This window comes from Eublepharis macularius, chromosome 11 (genome assembly GCF_028583425.1).
Source record: "Eublepharis macularius isolate TG4126 chromosome 11, MPM_Emac_v1.0, whole genome shotgun sequence".
NCBI classification, from domain to species: Eukaryota; Metazoa; Chordata; class Lepidosauria; order Squamata; family Eublepharidae; genus Eublepharis; species Eublepharis macularius.
The window spans coordinates 55,186,604-55,205,133 of NC_072800.1; the positions used below are offsets into that span (position 1 = coordinate 55,186,604).

Consider the following 18,530-nt stretch of genomic DNA (forward strand, 5'->3'; position numbering starts at 1 on the left):
AGAGGAGCCCTGTGTAGCCAGCCCTAGCCCTGATTCAGCAGAAGCCAGCAATCAGGAGCAACAGCTGCTGGCTGATCAGAGCTTACAGCCAGCAGCTGAGGCACCAGCACCCTCAAGCTCCAATACTACAGAGGAAGCTCAGCCAGGGACTTCTACAGGTGCAGCGCAGCCAAGAGCCTCCACCCCCCCAGGTTCACCCACGCCCAAGGAACGCCGCAGGCAGCGCCAGAGACTGGAACTGCAGGAGAGACGGCGCAGTGCTCGCCTCTTAAGCCAACGCCAGCTGCTGGACAGTGATGATGAGTAGTGACAGGATAGAGCCCCAGCAGCTGGCTGAAAACCACGCCTGGCTATAAGAGCCAGTCTGGAGGAACTGCTGGGCGTGGAAGCAACGTGTCTACTGCTTGCAACCACTCCGTGTTTTGTGAACCTTGCCCGTGCCTGCTTTTGGACCTGACACTATCGGTGACTGACCTTGGACTGTGCCTGACCTTGCTTTTGGACTCTGGACTCACTCCTGGCTTTATCTCGTGCTCTGACCACCGGTTTGACTTGGCTTTTGCTCTTGGAACTCCCCTTTGACTTTGGCTTTAAGGTTTGGACTTGAACCACCCTGCTTGGGCTGGCCCAGCCCGTGACAGGGAGTGAGCAAATCCCCAACCCTAAGCAGGGGACTGGCAATCCTACTGGGAGGAGTTGAAGAGATGGGGAAGAGCAAAGAGCAGGGGTTGCTAACAGCTGAACTCTTCATTGATTGCCTGAGGTCAACACCCTAATACAGAACTGCCCCACTTCATCTTGCCAGGTGGAAAGGGGAACTGCTCCTAAGGCAATGAACAAACTTGAGGATTGATTCAGCATCTTCAGAAGAAGAGTCTAGAAGCACCTATAGGACTAACAAAATTTGTGGTAGGGTATGGATTTTCTTGAGCCACAGCTCACTTCAGATACCAGAAAGTGAGCTGTGACTCAAGAAAGCTCATACCATATCACAAATTTTGTTAGTCTTATAGGTGCTACTGGACTCCTGTGCTTTTCTACTGCTACAGATAGAGTAACACGGCTACCCATTTGGATCTGTTCACAAGAAGAGTTCCTACTGTTGCAAGAAGGCCTTGTGGATATCTGGGACTCTATTCCAAACATAGCCTCTGGATGAACCCACAGTACTATCTGCGCCCTCTACAAAGTGGATTGTGAGTAAGACTCTGCTCTGGGGACACTCGTTAGTGAACCAGTATTGATAGCTTTGGGAATGTTTTTCACAGGTGTGTGGTTATACATTTCACAGGTGTGTTGTTATACAGGTGTGTTGGATTTACATTTTGAATTTGTTGTGAACATTACTTTAGAAATTGAACCTGGCCCTCAGGACTCAGGGAGTTGCATGTGTAATGGTAGGAAAGAGCATTTTTGGTGTGTGTATCTACCTTATAGAACTACCTAATTTTAGAGGGAAAGAAAGTAATCTCTCTAATTTCTCTGTAGCCAGTAAAACTTTTTTTTGTTAAGCTTTTAATCTAAAATTAGGATAGTGAAGTGTTTTATGATAGGTATTTTCAATGCTTTCAGTCTTTGGAATTAACCAGGTTTGTTGACTTTATATTCAGTTGTTTAGAACCACCTTGAATGCAAGAAGGATATGGAATAAATCCATAAGTAAAAAACATACTCTAGTTGCAAGCATATTGATTTTTAGAACAATTGACCAATGTTTCTTTGTTTTGTTAAAGTTCTCCAAGTGCATTGCATGCTGAAAGAAAGATTGTTATTTTCCTTCATTTTTCTATAAGAAAATGGTGTGAGCAATTTGTGGTGCTATAAGGGATGCTTTTGGATTTTTCATCTCTATTTTGAAAATCCCTGTTTTGATTTGCTTCCCGCTTGTATAAATGAACCTTTGAATGATTATTTTTGTGCCCTTTTCTCTTTTTTGCACCAAATATGCACTTTTTTGATGTTTGTGCATAATCAGTGTTGTATGTTTTGTGTGTGCTTGCATACATGCACACACACACACATGAATACATACATTGTGTACATAGAAACTGTTTAAAACATATAAGAAAGGAGTTAATACCAGCAACAAAAATGGGAGGACTGAAATCATTTACAATGGCAATGTATGGTATAAATACCTAAGTACATAACACTCGCTTATCTGTAGTTACAACTCACATGAAAGCAGACTAAGAACTTTAATTTAATTAATAAATATACGGTATAAAAGTTGTAGAGTGTTATAGGGAACTGATGCATGTATTAGATTTATGTGTGTATTAACCTACCCAATAAAAATCTTTAAAAAAAGAAAGAAAGAAAAAAGAAAGCAGACTAAAAACTTCACTTCTAATCAGGGCTTTTTTTCAGGGGGAATGCGGTGGAATGGAGTTCCAGCACCTCTTGAAAATACTCGGCAATAGTGCTTGAAAATATTATTTCAAAGAAACCCTTGTGTTTCTTCCTCATTTTTCTCTTGAGAGTTCCGCCACCTCTTTTCCCAGGAAAAAAACCCTGCTTCTAATGCAAATCTATCAAACGGGAGCTGCTTATGTGTCTTGGGTTCTTTCTTTTGTTGGTGCCCTTGGTGCATGTATGGCTGTCTTATGACCTAGCTTCGATTTGAAGGAAAAGTGGTCATAAAGTTGTCGAAGTCTGATGACATTGGTTGTGAAAGTGTTAAGCACAGCTGTGATATACAATGCAGCTGCTGAGTGCTCTGTGAGCCAGAAACCCCTTAAGAGACATTCCCTTTCAAGCTGGATCTTCTTGGGAACAACTAACACCGCCATTAAAGGTTTTGTAATTCCCACATATCTTTTGGTAGAGAGTGCGCCAGCCTGAAGTTAACAAAATTATTATGGAGGGAAAGGCTGTCTCTTAAGCAAGGAATGAAATTCAGAACAGGCAGCCACGCTGATTTGCTGTTTGATCTCTGGGAACTGTTTAGGGTGCTGCAATGCTTGACTGTGGTTACTCTTTCTTCCAGTTTGGTAGTCTAGTCAGTATTTGGAAGCAAAGCCGGGTAGGCTCTTTTTTGTACTTAGATGGGAGACCACTAATTGTGACTAGAGGTGGGCATGGACTGGGAAAAACCCACGGCCCAGAAGCCCCGGGAGCGCTCTATCCCCCCTTGTGGGCCGCCAGTCAGCTGGAGCAAGGGAGGATTTAAATGTTAAAGTGATCCTGGTGCTGCTTGCCAGTGGCACTGGGAGTGCTCTAACTAGTGGCCAACCAGCCAGCTGGAGCAAGGGGGGATTTAAATGTTAAAGCATGAACGCTGAACCGGTCCAGTTTGTGTTAAATTTTGGTCCGTTTTCCGGTCCATGCCCACTTCTAGCGGTGACGTCACTTCTAGGAAGTGATGTTGTTACACCAGCCATGGACATGCTCCCATGCTTTAATTCTTCCTTTGCATTTAAATCAGGCCACTTTTGAAATTACAATACCGGATGTAGAGCTCCCCAAAATCTTGATTTTCATACTCAGTGTAAAAAGCTCTTCAATTGCATATTGTTCACTTGCAAGTCAAAGTCTTATCAGGTCTGAAAGATCATTTGATTAAGTTTTGATACCTAAAAGACAGTCCTAATTGAAAAACAAAAAGACCTTTGTGGGTCTAAAATGTTACTGCACTCATAACAGTAAAACAAATCTTCATTTGTTTCAATGTTTTTTAAAGTTGTCGAAATTTCAGAACAGTTCTAAAGCATGTATAAATGGTTTATGAAACAGCTGTCAATAGTTTAGTGATTTCCTAATTGATGATGATCCTATTTGTCTTGCTTATAGGCATATATGATGTGATTTTAATGTGGCTCAACATTTTGATACTGAATACTACATGTTTTAAAAATAAAAATAAGAAATATTCATTACATTATTTAAAATTTAATGTTAAATATAAAGCTATTTTGTTTTAAGCAACAGACTAGTATCTTAATGAGTGTTCCATACCTTTACTGATTCAAACTGATCAATATTGAACTCATGTTAATCTGTGGACAACTAAAATTAGACATAGTTTTCTAGATGGTGGCTTCACTGGACCTCATGCAAGATCGTCAGTGCTTCAATAATCCCGCACCTGTATCTGAAACACCTGATTCCTACTAGAAATGCCTCCAAACATTATCTCTTTTCTTGCAGTGCCACATTGGCAACAAACATCTTGTGCTAATTCAGTATGATTAGATCAGTTTTTCCAGCTGAGTCCCCAGCTGATAAACAAAACTCAAGTGTTGACATTAAATGAGTGGTGTCAGAGCTGTAAGCATGTGATAACCATATACTGAACTTTGGTAATTATTCCCATCATATGTGTGTTGGTGAACAAAGTCACTATATAAAAAGAGATTACAAAACACCAAATGTTATCACCCTTCACTTTTAAATTTCGGTATTTATCAGTCTAAAAGAATGCTTTTCCCAATCTGCCTTTCTGTGGTCTACCTAATGTTTTCTAATCAGCAGTTCACATACCGGTAAGCTTTCCATTTACCTGTCTGTGGTGGGCAAGCTCCTTCTTCTACCCTCTTTTATCCATGCTTGATTAAGTGAGCATCAGGAGAAAAAGTATGAGGGGGATGATGTCATAGGCCCCCAAGGTCTTTTCCATAGAGATAGAGGGAATTTCTAGAGCATCTCATGTGGGAGGGCAGTGGCACTGGTGATGTGATTACCTGGAAGTGACAACACAGTACCAGAGATGTTCTCTCTCCCCAGGCTCTGCCTCTGAAAGCTCCCAGGCTTGCAACTTGTGGGATGGCAGGAGTTGTCAGCTTTTGTGAGTCACAGCTCACTTCTTCATGAGCTGGGAGTCATGAAAGCTCATACCCTATCACAAATTTTGTTAGTCTTATAGGTGCTACGGGTACTCTTGCTCTTTTCTACTGCTACAGTAAGACTAACATAGCTACCTATCCTGATCTATCTGCATGCCAGTGTTGTTAATACTAATAGTGGAAAGTACCATCAAGTCACAGCTGACTCATGTAGGATTTTCAAGGCAAGAGAAGTTCAAAGGTGGTTTGTCAATGCCTGCCTCTGCATGGTGACCCTGGCCTTCCTTCATGGCCTCCCATCCAACTACAAATTGAAGTCCACTCAGCTTTGATTCTGAGATCTGCAGAGATTGGGTTAGCTTGGACAGTCCATCTAGGTCAGGGCAATGCTGATGCTAGCTTGTTCAAATTAAATGACTTTTATTAAATTGCAGTAGCAGGCTATCATTGAAGACCACATACAGATATTAAAGCTTATAAAGTTTAATACTATTAGTAATCCCATTAGTAGTTGTAATGGTATTAAGTGTTTAGTCTATAATAAATTACATGAAATAACCATTTAAAAACAAGTTGTCTTCAGTAAAATTTAATCCACCTTGAATCAATGAAATGCCATTATTAAAAGTTCACTCATGACGTTTTCTTCCTGGGACATTTGCTGGCCATCTTATGCCTGTTATTTGCAATATAGATAATTGACAGTATTGGTCCTTAACTTTTTTCTTCATCACAGATTGCTGTCTCGGATGCTCATCTGTTAAAACAGGCGTTCTTCGGCATTACCCATTATTAAACTGAGCTATATTGGTTCTCTCTCCTGCCTGTGCCTTGTCAGACTGTGGCTAAATAAGGCACTCACTACAGGGTTCCCTTTAGAAGCAAACACAAGTCCATTGTTTGGAAAAGGAAACTTTACTGCAGAAAAGGTCCATTATAGTCCACTGTCCTGAATAGGAGAATCAGGATGGTACATGATCATTGTTACCAATGAAGAGCAAGCATAAGATACAGAGTAACAATACCCATCTGGATCAGCCTCCCCCCACAGTTCTCAAAACAACATCTCTCAGTCCTGGGAAGCTGCTCTCCTTCAAGGCCAATGCTTGGTGGAACGGTGTTAGACAAAACAGTCTCCTCCGGTGGGAATGCTGCATGGGAACTGGTGCACCTGGGAAGAGAACACTCAAACACTAGAAGCATTAGAAAATGGAGTCAGTACAGTTTAGATATACACTGGACCTGACATTCTGCCCCCCTTAAAACAGATCCCCCCCTGGCTTATATGGGTAGCGCGTATGAAAAGCTTTGGTTAGTCTAGGAGCATGAACATGTGCAGAGTGCACCCATTCATCGTAACCAGAATCAAAGTCCTTCCATCTAATGAGGTAAAAAAGCTGATTTCGTTTGAGTTTAGAGTCCAAGATTTGCTGTACCTCATAGTGTATTTGGTCGTCAATTAAAGTTGGAATGGGTGGAGCTTTGACGTGCCATTTGTTGTCGGTGGGAGCTTTCTTTAGAAGACTGACATGGAACGTGTCATGCACATGGCGCAGGTTCTTGGGCAAAGTTACAGCAACAGTCACTTTATTTATTATCTTGCGCACAGGAAAAGGTCCTAGGAATTTCAGAGCGAGTTTGCGGCTGGTCTGAGCAAGTTTTAGATTTTTTGTGGAAATATACACATGATCACCGGGTTGTAATTCCCATTCGGCCGCACGATGGCGGTCTGCGTATTTTTTGTAATCCAGTTTGGCTTTGTCAAGGTGCTTCTTAATAAGAGTCCATTGCTGCGCCGCCTCCCCCCACCACGAAGATACATCTGGCAATTTAGAGGAATGGAGAGGGGGGGCATCCAACGGGAAGGGATTGAAGTGAGTTCCGTAGACAATTTTGAAGGGGGCCTCCCCCGTTGAAGCGTGTACACTGTTGTTATATGAGAACTCGGCCAGAGGGAGAAGGTCCACCCAATTATCTTGTTGAAAATTAATGTAGCAACGAAGAAACTGTTCTAATATTTGGTTTGTTTTTTCGGATTGCCCGTCGGTTTGTGGGTGGTGGCTTGAACTGAGGCCTTGTTCAATATTCAACATTTTCAAAAGCTCCCGCCAGAAGTTGGCAACGAACTGTCCGCCGCGATCCGAAATCACCTTGGACGGAAAAGAATGTAATTTTACGATGTGTTTCAGAAACAAATCTGCTAGTTTTCGAGCGGAGGGTATAGTAGTACAGGGGATAAAATGAGCTTGTTTGGAGAACAGATCTACCACCACTAAAATGCAATTATGTCCTTTTGAGATAGGTAGATCAGTGATAAAGTCCATAGATATTATTTCCCAGGGTCTGTTTGGCGTTTCCAATGGTTGCAGGAGACCCGGAGGCTTCCCTTTTCTGGTTTTGGCGCTGAGGCAAATAGGACAGGAACTAACGTATTGGGAAATGTCTTTGCGCATGCCCGGCCACCAGAATTGTCTTTGGATGAGGTGCAAAGTTTTCAGATACCCATAATGTCCAGCAGTGGGAGCATCATGACAGCGCTGCAAAACTTCCAGTCGGAGGCTGTCTGGGACATAAAATTTGCTCCCGGCTAACCAATCCCCTTGTGGGGATTGGGTCAGTTTGCTTCGCGGAGCCCTATCCCCCTCCTTCTCTACCTCAGTTTTGAGTTTCGATTTCCACTCTTGGTTGGCCGGGAGGGGCTGCTTGGCATGGCTGCGAGTAGTCACCACGCCCCCAAGTTGCGTAGGCGAGAAGACAGTGTCGACAGTCTCCTCCCGTTTGCTCTTATGTTGGGGCATGCGCGATAGGGCGTCCGCCAAAAAGTTAGTTTTGCCCGGGAGATAATTTAGAGTGAAGTTGAATTTGGAAAAGAATTCCGCCCAGCGCAATTGCTTGGCATTCAGTCTGCGTGGGCTTCGGAGGGCCTCCAGATTTTTATGATCTGTCCAGACCTCGAAAGGGTATCGCGCCCCCTCCAGCCAATGTCTCCAGTTAGTAAGGGCCGCTTTTACTGCAAAGGCCTCCTTCTCCCACACATTCCAATTTCTTTCCGCCTCCGAAAATTTTCTAGACAAGAAAGCACACGGCCGCAGCCTACCATCCTCCCCCTTCTGCAGTAAAACCCCCCCTATCGCCGCATCGCTGGCGTCAACCTGTACTATGAAAGGGGAGTGTTCGTTGGGGTGGGAGAGGATGGGTTCTGTTACAAATTGCTTTTTTAGACAATCGAAGGCCGTTTGGCAATCGGGGGTCCATTGCAGTTTGGTAGAGGGTTTTTTAGCTTGGTCCCCTTTATCTTTGGTTTTCAGCAAGTCTGTTAAAGGGAGCGTGATATGGGCGAAATTTGCTATGAAGTCTCTATAGAAGTTGGCAAACCCCAGGAAGGATTGTAGTTCTTTACGGGTGGTGGGTTTCTGCCAATCCTGGATCGCCTGTATTTTGGCTGGATCCATTTTCAGACCTTCTTGGGAGATACAGTAGCCGAGGTAAGTGAGTTCGGTTTTATGGAATTCACATTTGGACAGTTTGATGGGCAGTTTATTCTTCATCAGGGTGGCTAAAACTTTTTGTACCGTTTGAATATGTTCTTCCTCGGTGTCCGAGTAAATTAACACATCATCAAGGTACACTACCACCCCTTTGTACAGAAATTCGTGTAGAACTTCGTTTATCATGGACATGAATACGGACGGGGCTCCCGTCAAACCAAAAGGCATAACTAAGTATTCATATTGTCCGAGGGGCGTATTGAAAGCGGTTTTCCACTCATCCCCTGCCTTGATACGAACGTGGAAGTAAGCATCTTTGAGATCTAATTTCGTAAAGATCTTACCTTGGGCCACGACGTTGAGAAGGTCTCGGATGAGCGGTATAGGATAGGCGTTGTTGGTGGACACTGCATTCAAGCCTCGGAAATCTGTGCACAGTCGAAGTCCCCCATCCTTTTTTTTCACGAAGAGGACTGGGGCGGCGTGGGGGCTAGCGGCTGGGCGGATGAACCCTCGTTGGAGGTTGGTGTCGATGAATTTCCGGAGCTCTTCGCGTTCATGGAGACTCATGGGATAAAGTCGTCCTTTGGGCAGTGAGGCTCCGGGTAAAATTTCTACCGCACAGTCCGTTCGTCGGTGCGGGGGTAGAGTATCTGCTTCCTCTTCAGAGAAAGCATTTAGAAAAGGCCAGTACGGTTCGGGTATTTGGTTGACTTCGTCTTGGGTGAGGAGGGCCTTTTCTTTATGAGTTGGATCTTCGCCCCAGTTTTGATTCCAACGGTGATTTTTGCAGTTGGTATGACTGAAGGTAATACATCCTTGTGCCCAGTCTATGTAGGGATTGTGATCACATAGCCATTTGCTGCCTAGAATCAACGGGTACTTGGCAGTCGAGCTGATGACAAAGGACCTCTTTTCCCAATGTTGTCCCATGCCTGTGATCACTGGGATGGTTTCAGTTGTTACAGGATTCATGTTGGTACCATCCATTTGCTCAAAGATTACTGGATTTTGTAGATCCCGAGTTGGTAGGACTAGTCCATTGACTAGAGCAGGGGCAATGATGTCTCTTGAGCAGCCCGAGTCAATAAGAGCTTGCACCCGAATATGCATCTTCCTCTCTGGGTTGATTAGAGTCACTGGCATGAATAAGATGGACCCAGGCGGCCGGTTCCGTGCAGGGACGGGCTTAGGGCGGATCTGTCGCTTGGGTCCTTTCACGACAGATCCATTTCGTTTCCCGACTGGGGACTTTCTGGATTAGCTTCTGCGGTTGGGGAAGCGGGATCATATTCCATGACTTCTTCCGCTTCCAGCCCTCTCTCCGAGGCTGGCCTTTGGGAAGCGCCGCGGCCTCTATTTGCTCGTGGTGCTGGAGTCGGGCGTTGGAGCGTAGGAAATGGAGCAAGGGTTGGACGCCGTAATTGGAGCGGAGGTCTTTGCACAGGCCGGTAAGGGCATTGGGCTGCAAAGTGACCAGCCTGTCCGCAATGCAAACACAGCCCTTGTTGCCATCTAGCATCTCTCGCTCCACGGGTGGCGTAGCTAGCTCCCCGTGTTCCCCTCTGTAAGGTCAATGCTCTTCTTTGTCCCGTTTGTTGTTGTTGTTCAACCAAACGGACTTCCAAAATGCGATTTTCTACTTCGCAAGCAAGTTGGATCCACCCTAACAACGTGGGGGGATTGTCTTGCATGAGGGCTCTGTCCAAAAGTCTCGGGTTAAGGCCTTGTTTGAACAGGATAATCTTGGTGGACTCCTCACACCTAGGGCACTTGGCTGCTAATTGCCGGAATTTTGTGACATAGTCTCTTGCTGACATGCTGCCTTGTTTGATGGCTTGCAATTCTGTTCGGGCCCGGGTTTCTTCTAAGGGGTCTTCATATTGCGCTCGGATAGCATCCACTAACCCCTGCAGAGTATCGAGTTCTGGGGCCCCGACATTGTATAGTCCTACATACCAGTCTGCTGCTTTGCCCTGTAAACGAGATCCAAGATGTTCGATTTGACTGGCCTCACTGCCGAAGAGGTGCCCCCACCGGTTGAAAAACTGTACCACTTGGACTAAGAAAAATCCCAATTTAGATGGGTCCCCATCGAAGGTGGCTTCCAGCTTCACCCAGCCCATCGGGAGTTCCTGTCTCGGAGCAGGCGCTGGGTAAAAGTCCATCGGCAGTCTTAGTTGCTCCTGAGGCACAGGAGGAGGTAACTGGAGTCTCGGTCGGGGCAACGGTGCCGGCTGTACGGGTGGCGGTTGAACCGGCAGTGCCGGCTGGGGTTGGGCTGGTTGTGCGGGCGGAGGTTGCCGTGGTTGCTGTGTCGGGGTTGGTCTTGGTTGGGCCGGAGGCTGTAGTGGCAGGCGAGCAGGAGGCGGCAGTCTCGGTCTGGCCGGTAACACGGGAGGCGTTAGTGGCAGCTGTCGAGGTGGAGGAGGTTGGAGTGTTTGAGTGGAGATCGGCCGCTGAGGAGGGGGTTGAAGGTGGCGTAATGGTGCAGGCCGTCCCGGTTGGTTCGGGGGTGGTAAAACGGGCTGGTCCTGGGGCTGCTGCAACAGTATGAGCTGCGGTCGAGGTGAGAGGGGCCGCAGCGGCGAGGGTTGAACAGGTGGAAGGCCGCGCGGGCTTGCCCCTCCGGGTGTTGTTAATCTGGGAAGCAGCTGCTGGCTTCTTGGCGCTGTTAGACCGTCCCCCGTAGGTTGCCCGACGGGGACAAGGTCTCGCGGTTGACGAGGGGCTCCCTCTTCGGATGGAGCCGCGTGTGCTCCCGCTTGGTCCGGCCGGACCGTTATAGGAGAAGTAAGAGGGGGTCTCACCGGTGTATCACTGGGCTTTTCTTCCCCTTCCGTAGGCCTCTCAACGGGAGTTTCGTCTGGCGGCGCATCCCCTGTCTGGTTAGGAAGTTCGGTGGGGGTCTCTCCGGGTGGTTCAACCGGGTCTTCCTTGCTCGGTGGAATTTCCTGCTGTGCTGGAAGTTCCTTGGGTTGCTCTCCCGCTTCGCCCGAATGGGTGTCCCCCTCGCCGGTAGGTGACGGCCGCTGCTGGACATCCTCCATCGGATAGGAGATAACACTTTGAAGGGTAGCTATCTGTATCGCCATCTCTTCAGGGGACAGTCTTTCCCCTGCTCCCATTGCCGAAATTAAATGGATGGCATGAGCCAAACTTTCTTCCATATCCATCAGTTTAGCTTCTAACTGTTGCATTCGACTTGCCCCCGGTTGCTCGCTTATTGAAGCTTCATTCGTTGCACTCACCGGGGACAAGGGGCCCCAAGGAGGAGGGTCCCCTTGGACGACTCTCGATCTCGCAGCTAGGATTCCCTTGGCCATACCCGTCACGGCCAAGATGCTGGTATCCACCGCATAGGTGCGACCTTGTATCTGCTCCCAACTTTGTTCAGGGACCTCCGTTGGCTCTTTCCATGAAACGAGTTCGGAGTAATCCCAACTCAGGGCGCCGCGGCGAGACGTGTCCCCCTCCTCCTGCTCGGATGTCCTGTTCCAATATCTCCATGGTTGGCTGCTGTCTAGCTCCGGGACGGTTCCTAGGCTTCGGCGCCCTTCCATCGAAACTAGTGGATGGAGTCCACCTGCCCGACGCTCTCTGGTTTCTCGGGGTCTGGCTCCCCACTCCGACGGGGTGGGTACCGAAATCAAAGGGAGAGCAGTCGCTTTCGGCCTTGCCCCGAGGTCAGCTTTGGTCTCGTCCCGAGTATTGAGAGCGATGAGAGGCGGGGTGGAAGTGGAGGCTCCGGTTCCGTTCCCGGCTGCTCCCAGCTCCTGGGAGTCTTGGGCTTGCACGGGTTGCACAGGTTGATTGTCGGGAGACGCATACGGATCAAACAAAGGATCCCTGTCCGGGACAACCTTGGATTCCGTTGGGCCCGACTCAGACATGATTGGTAACAAAATGTCAGACTGTGGCTAAATAAGGCACTCACTACAGGGTTCCCTTTAGAAGCAAACACAAGTCCATTGTTTGGAAAAGGAAACTTTACTGCAGAAAAGGTCCATTATAGTCCACTGTCCTGAATAGGAGAATCAGGATGGTACATGATCATTGTTACCAATGAAGAGCAAGCATAAGATACAGAGTAACAATACCCATCTGGATCAGCCTCCCCCCACAGTTCTCAAAACAACATCTCTCAGTCCTGGGAAGCTGCTCTCCTTCAAGGCCAATGCTTGGTGGAACGGTGTTAGACAAAACAGTCTCCTCCGGTGGGAATGCTGCATGGGAACTGGTGCACCTGGGAAGAGAACACTCAAACACTAGAAGCATTAGAAAATGGAGTCAGTACAGTTTAGATATACACTGGACCTGACATGCCTTTCCTCATTTTATTCCTTATTTTCTTCTTGCTAAATCCAGTTTCTGCTGCTTGGAAATAATGTCTTGTACTTTCCTTTTCACACTTTATTCTAATAAAACAGATAACCAAGAATACAGCAAGTCTCATTTTTTTTACAAACTGTCCCAGCTCTTTTCTAGAGTACACACAATCCTACTTTATAAGCAGCAGGAGTTGTCAGCATGTCCCTTCAAAAGGCTTTGAAAGCGTGCAGCTAATTTGTACCCAGAAGGTGTCATTCCAAAGGCTAGGATAGGAAGCAGTATTTCTTAGCTAAATTGGAGCTTGCTCATCGACCCATATTCAGTGCCACGGTTCCTAAACAGATGGATTAAAACTGCCTCTTTGGTTCCTCTGAGATACAAGTAATTTATGCTGCCATGCTAAGCAGAATTGCATCCTTCTAAGCTCATTGATTTTAATGGATTTAGAAAGGTGTAACTCTGTTTAGGATTGCACTAGTAGTGTTGGGTCATACATATCTAGCTAGGGTCTCTGTGACATTGGAGCAGATCAGTTATCAAGAGAGTAATAAAAAGAACAGAATGTGGGAAGGTCTGATACTCAGACAGACCTTTCTCCTATAACACTGCAAGGGATTGGGAACAAAAAAGTACTTAAGAGGACTATGAGCTTTGCAAGTTGCAGCTATTTTCTAGAGAGGTTGGCATTTTATGCTACTGGAACATGGTTGATGTGATTTGTCTTAATCTATGTTGTTTTGTAATGAAACTGTGCTAAATAACATGGGAGAGTAATTGGTTATAAATAAGAGTAAATAAATATGCTACTGCTTTTTTAAATAGTTTATGTTCGCATTTTGTTACATTTTTAGTGTTTTTTTCTCATTGAGCAGTTCTCTGTTGGAGAGATGATTGATATATACCATCTGTTTTTGGCAAATCTCTTGACCATTTCTTATGAACAATTGTATCATAGGCTAGTAAGGGTGCTACTACCCTGGTCGGGGTGGAGGATCCCCAGCGCCCACACTTCCCCCCTGCACCCACTTACTTGGCTGGTGGGGGGCATGCTCCCTGGGGCGTGTTCCCCAGGAGGTGCAGCGCGCCCCCACGCCCTGAATTGCGCCCCACAATGGGCCTGTTTCGGGTAGATTTGGGCCCTGCAGTGGGCAATTTAACCCCTCAGGAATGTGGAGAGCACCCTTTTACTTGCACGGCGGCGGCCACTTCCAGAAGTGATGGCACCACGCAGCTGGCGTGATGACGTCACTTCGGGAAGTGATGTCATCACGCTGGCTCTGGAGGCATGCGCGCGGAAAGTGTGCATGCTGAAGATCACCACAGAGCAGGGGAAAGGTAAGTGCCAGGTCCCGATTCTCCCACAGGGAGGATAGAGGGTCCTGGCAACCCTATAGGCTAGTGTGGATGGAAATTCTTTTCCAGAATCCCTCTTGTCTAGAATTACTATATTTTATTCATTTATTTATTGTACTTTTTGATGTCTCAACATTATTAACCCCTTGACATAAGGGAGAAAATAATGCGATTTAGGAGGGGAGGGTTGAACTTGTTATTTTGCTTACTATTTTACTAATGTCTGATTTGAATATAAAATCTGGGAAAATTTTCATTGATGTGGTAGCTTTGCTTTGTTTTTAAATGTAAAAGTCTAGAATTGGGATGTTTGAAAAGCCTGCAATGAGAGCCATCTGTTAGACTTGGGTGTGTATGAAAGGCACTGAAATAGTTAATTATGAATAAAAGAAATGCTAAAATAAATAACACAAATCCCACTGATACAATATCTGTTTAGAATAATGCATAGGCTTCATTCATACATTGCAACTGCAGTTTGTTTAAACAGCACTTTTTCGAACAAACTGCAGTTAGTATAACAGATGATCGAAACCTGAGTCTGGACATTTGAGTTTGTCTGCTGTTCACTTCTTATCCCATCACCAAGACCATTCTCAGATACTATCCTGAGCACCCTGCACTTTCTATATATTTATTTATTCATTTATTTATTTAAAACATTTGTCTGCTGCCTTTCTGCTCAGTTAGGGCCCTCAGTGTGGGGAACAATTAAGAAGACATTAAAAAACAGCTTTTTAAAAGCACCACTATATATATATATATTTAAAAGCAGCAACTAAAAACGAACAAAAAGAAGAAACAGTAAGGGTAGTTCAGATAAAAAGGAAAAATCTTCACTTACAGAAGACAGTGAACATGAGAGAGAGGCAAATCTGTCTGGGGAGGGAATTCCATAACTTTGGCTCCACAGCTGAGGATGCCCTTTCTCAGGTTGTCACCTGTCTGATGATGGGGAACACCAGAAGCAGATATAGATAAGATTCAGGTCAAAAATGGCTGAGTGATGTTGAACTTAATTAAATTGACCATCCTTATTGTATACTGTGGATACTTATTGTCTTGCTTTGAAGGCTACTTAGTCATTCCTTAATTATATTTAAGGCTTATATTTTTCTATATTTTAAAAAAATCCCTTCTGGTAGAAAGTATGTTTTCTTATGAGTTTTGGAATTTAACATTAAAGTATAACTTTTAAATAAATGTATCTAAATAATATTTACTTGCTTACGACTTTTACAATAATTGCTAACACAAAAATAGTTTAGGCATAATAGCAGAGGTGTATTTGAAATAAAAATAAAAGGTTAGCTATCATATTGTATATGATCCAACTGATAGTCATCTCTCTGATGATAAACTCTAGGTGTGGCATTCAGCAGCTTTGGATTGTGGAAGATGTGATTTGCAGGGTATCTGGCCTTCAGATTACTTTCAATCTGGTAGTTACTCATCTCTAATGCTAGGGCTGGTATTAAGGATAAGCATCTTGTGATGCCTGCTGATGCCTATGGGCTACCTGAGGAGCCACCACTGACTGAAGACACTTGTTTCATGTTCTATGGCGAAACTGCCTGGTACTAGCAGAAGAAACATGCAACAAAGGCACACTCTGTTGCCTTCTCTTAAGGCTATCCTATCAAGAAATGAAGGATTGCCCTAGGGGCCCTTGCAGTGTCACAGGGACTTTTGAACAAAATCCCATTTCCTGATGAGGAAGCCAGAGGGATGAATGAGTGACTTACACATTTTTTTTAGCCTTACTAGCACTGAGGGGACTAATGAGATATGCAGCTAGTGGAGCTGTGATAAGGCAGAAGATGAAGTGATCTACTCTATGGGGTGGGATATGGACATCTTCTACCCAATAGCCACAAATACCTGCAGTTGTCCCCATCTATGTTATCATAATAGCTATATGCTGGTAGTATAGAATGTTCAGGATCAGTCTAGAAAAAGTTAGAAGTGCCCATTTTTTACTCCTCTTAATTGTGTGTTTTCTTCTTCTCTTAACAGTGCCAGAAAGCATACACCATCTAAAAGTTAGTATGAACTGATTTCATTCTTCTCAGACGCTCTACAGTTGAGAATCCAAACTGTGAAATCTCTGGAGGTGTTTAACCACTACCTCTTGAACAGAGCAACACAGCTTTCTGATATGTAAAACTGTATTTCAGCATCATTATGACAAATCAGGAAAAGTGGGCTAACCTCAGTCCTTCGGAGTTCTCTCAGCTTCAGAAGTATGCTGAATGTAAGTACAAGTTTTTGAAACTTTTCTGTGCATAAATTTGTTAAGCATTAGCAAAATTTTCAAACACATAAACTGTAACAGAAAAGTATGTCCTGAGGTCATTTACTGGCATAATTTTTTAAAAACTCTTTTCCCCCTAATACTTTTATTTTAAAAAAATTGTTCAGAGATTAAAAATCAATTTTTTAACAACAGAATTCTGAATGCAGGATGCTTACAGTACTGTGAATTCTACCCAAACTGAATATTGATTAATGGGAGACTTCCCAGAACTGATGAATATATAATCTCTCACTTCATTGCTGTCAGTTAATTATATACCACAAGTGGCCCTGATCCATTTAGGGTTCCCTATTCAAGAACTCTTTAAAGCTGCTACAAGTGAATAAAATCTCTAGCCCTTCTGTCTTGTCATGCAGACAGTCCAAAACCAGTATGTGCGACAGCAAGCTCTTGAGCTTATAGATCTTTACTGTACCATTCACCTGTGGATAAAGAAGAAAGGAAGTCCCTGTGCTTCATGAACTTCTTGCTTCCTTGGGGACCCTTTGGAATAAATTCTCAAAACAGAGTTTGTGTGTAGAACCAGTTCAGATGATTTTTGACCCTACGTTTGGTTCTGTGGCGAATGAGAGTGTGCATCCATATCTCATGCACTGACTCTGGCTGACACTACTGAGCTGCCCACAGTGTTGTAATATTTAAACTGAAGCAAATGTTGTGTGCATAGGTTCAGATTGCACAGATGATTGCTATGAACTGAAACGGTGCACATGGCTCGTTCAATTGTTACACTGTGTGAGCGGCAAATGACATCGGAGCTAGAACTGGCATTCAGGCTAATAAGGCATACTCTTTTTCTCCACTTCCCATTGCACATAGGGCTGAATATTGTGTGTAGAAAACTAGCCCATAGAACAGATAATTAGGTATCTTAAAAGAATCTCTATAACATGGTTACACAGGAAACACAACCGAAGGGTTGAACTGTCAATCTTGCTAGCAATGGTTTCTGTATTGTGACTTTGGAAGAGATTGAAATAGTAAGCTTGGAATTTGAAGTTCATATACAATATTTGTAACATTATAAAACAATGAGTCATTGTCTTAGAGTCAGTTTTCTATTCCTACAGTTTATTTGGGGTAAGCTTATTTATTTATTTATTTTAGATTTTTATTCCGCCCTCCCTGCACAGGCAGGCTCAGGGCAGATTACAACCATTAAAAACATTTATAATGAAACATATGCTTTAAGACAGTATAAAACCAGGCGATAAAAACAGTATAATATAAATATTTAAGCTGAAATTGGTTGTCCGTGATATTTGTGTGTGTGTTGGGTGGCGACTTTTTTGCTACATATATTTTAGGGGCATGCAAAACCTGTCGTTTCCTATCTGATAGAAAACTTGGAAGTAATTTTTCTGTATCTCTTCTGACAGGCTTCATTCTGGTTCTATCATTCTGATCATTGTAGCAGGATATTAGTGACTTTATTGGAAATGGGGAAAGAGATAGGAAGCCTGCACTGTCTGTTTCATGCAAGTAGCCTGTTAACAATTTTTGAATAATATATATGAGGTGCAATGAATATAAATGATGTCCTGTCAGAGTGGTTTGTTTTCAGCCCATATTCTGTCCATTGGGTTAGCATTTGTCATCCCTCACATTTATTCATTTTGACTTGCAGTTTTTGTTATTTCAAATCTTACATCAGTATATATCAACAACTATAAGAGGTATCAGTACAAGGACTAGTTTGTAGCAGATGAACACAGCTTCACAATATAGGCCATAAAAATGGAAGATACAGGATTCATATTGCTTCACCTTGCTTCTCGTATGATTATGGCAACTTGGTAAATGTAGTCAGAATTTTTTTTTTTATGTTAATCTCAACCAAAGGTGCCCTTGCATGAGCAGAAGACACTTCGGTCCACTTCTTTGTGGATTTTCCACTTGAAGTGCAGCTGTTCCTGTTGTAGCTCACACAGCAAGTACTACTTAATTTCATGGTGCTGCTGTCACATATCCAAGCAGGTCTGGAAGCACAGCTTCATCAGAAAGTCCATTCAAAGAGAGGGCAACACTTTCTGCCCTAACTCTGACATCATGACATTGCCATGTTTACAACATGACCCTCAATTGGTAGGCTTCACAACACAAAGCTAAGAGATGGGGGTGCGGGTGGGGGCATGGGACTCAGAAGAACCAGCTTGGAGAAAGAAGCACCTTCAAAAGGCAGAAAACAAGGCAAAGCGGAGAGGAGTCCCATGAAACAATTTGTTCCCTCTCTTCTATCCTCTTGTGCAAAAAGTG

At 44.3% G+C, this 18,530-nt stretch overlaps 1 protein-coding gene across 6 annotated transcripts in view; it reads left to right on the forward strand.

The window, feature by feature from the left end:
* Positions 1–16,141: 16,141 nt before the first annotated feature.
* Positions 16,142–18,530, forward strand: part of DGKB (diacylglycerol kinase beta) — a 327,502-nt gene continuing 325,113 nt past the window's right edge. For all 6 annotated transcript variants that reach the window (XM_054991403.1, XM_054991404.1, XM_054991407.1 and 3 more), the window contains exon 1: positions 16,142–16,211. In XM_054991403.1, the coding sequence (XP_054847378.1) occupies positions 16,142–16,211 (70 nt within the window). The remainder of the gene's footprint in view (positions 16,212–18,530) is intronic.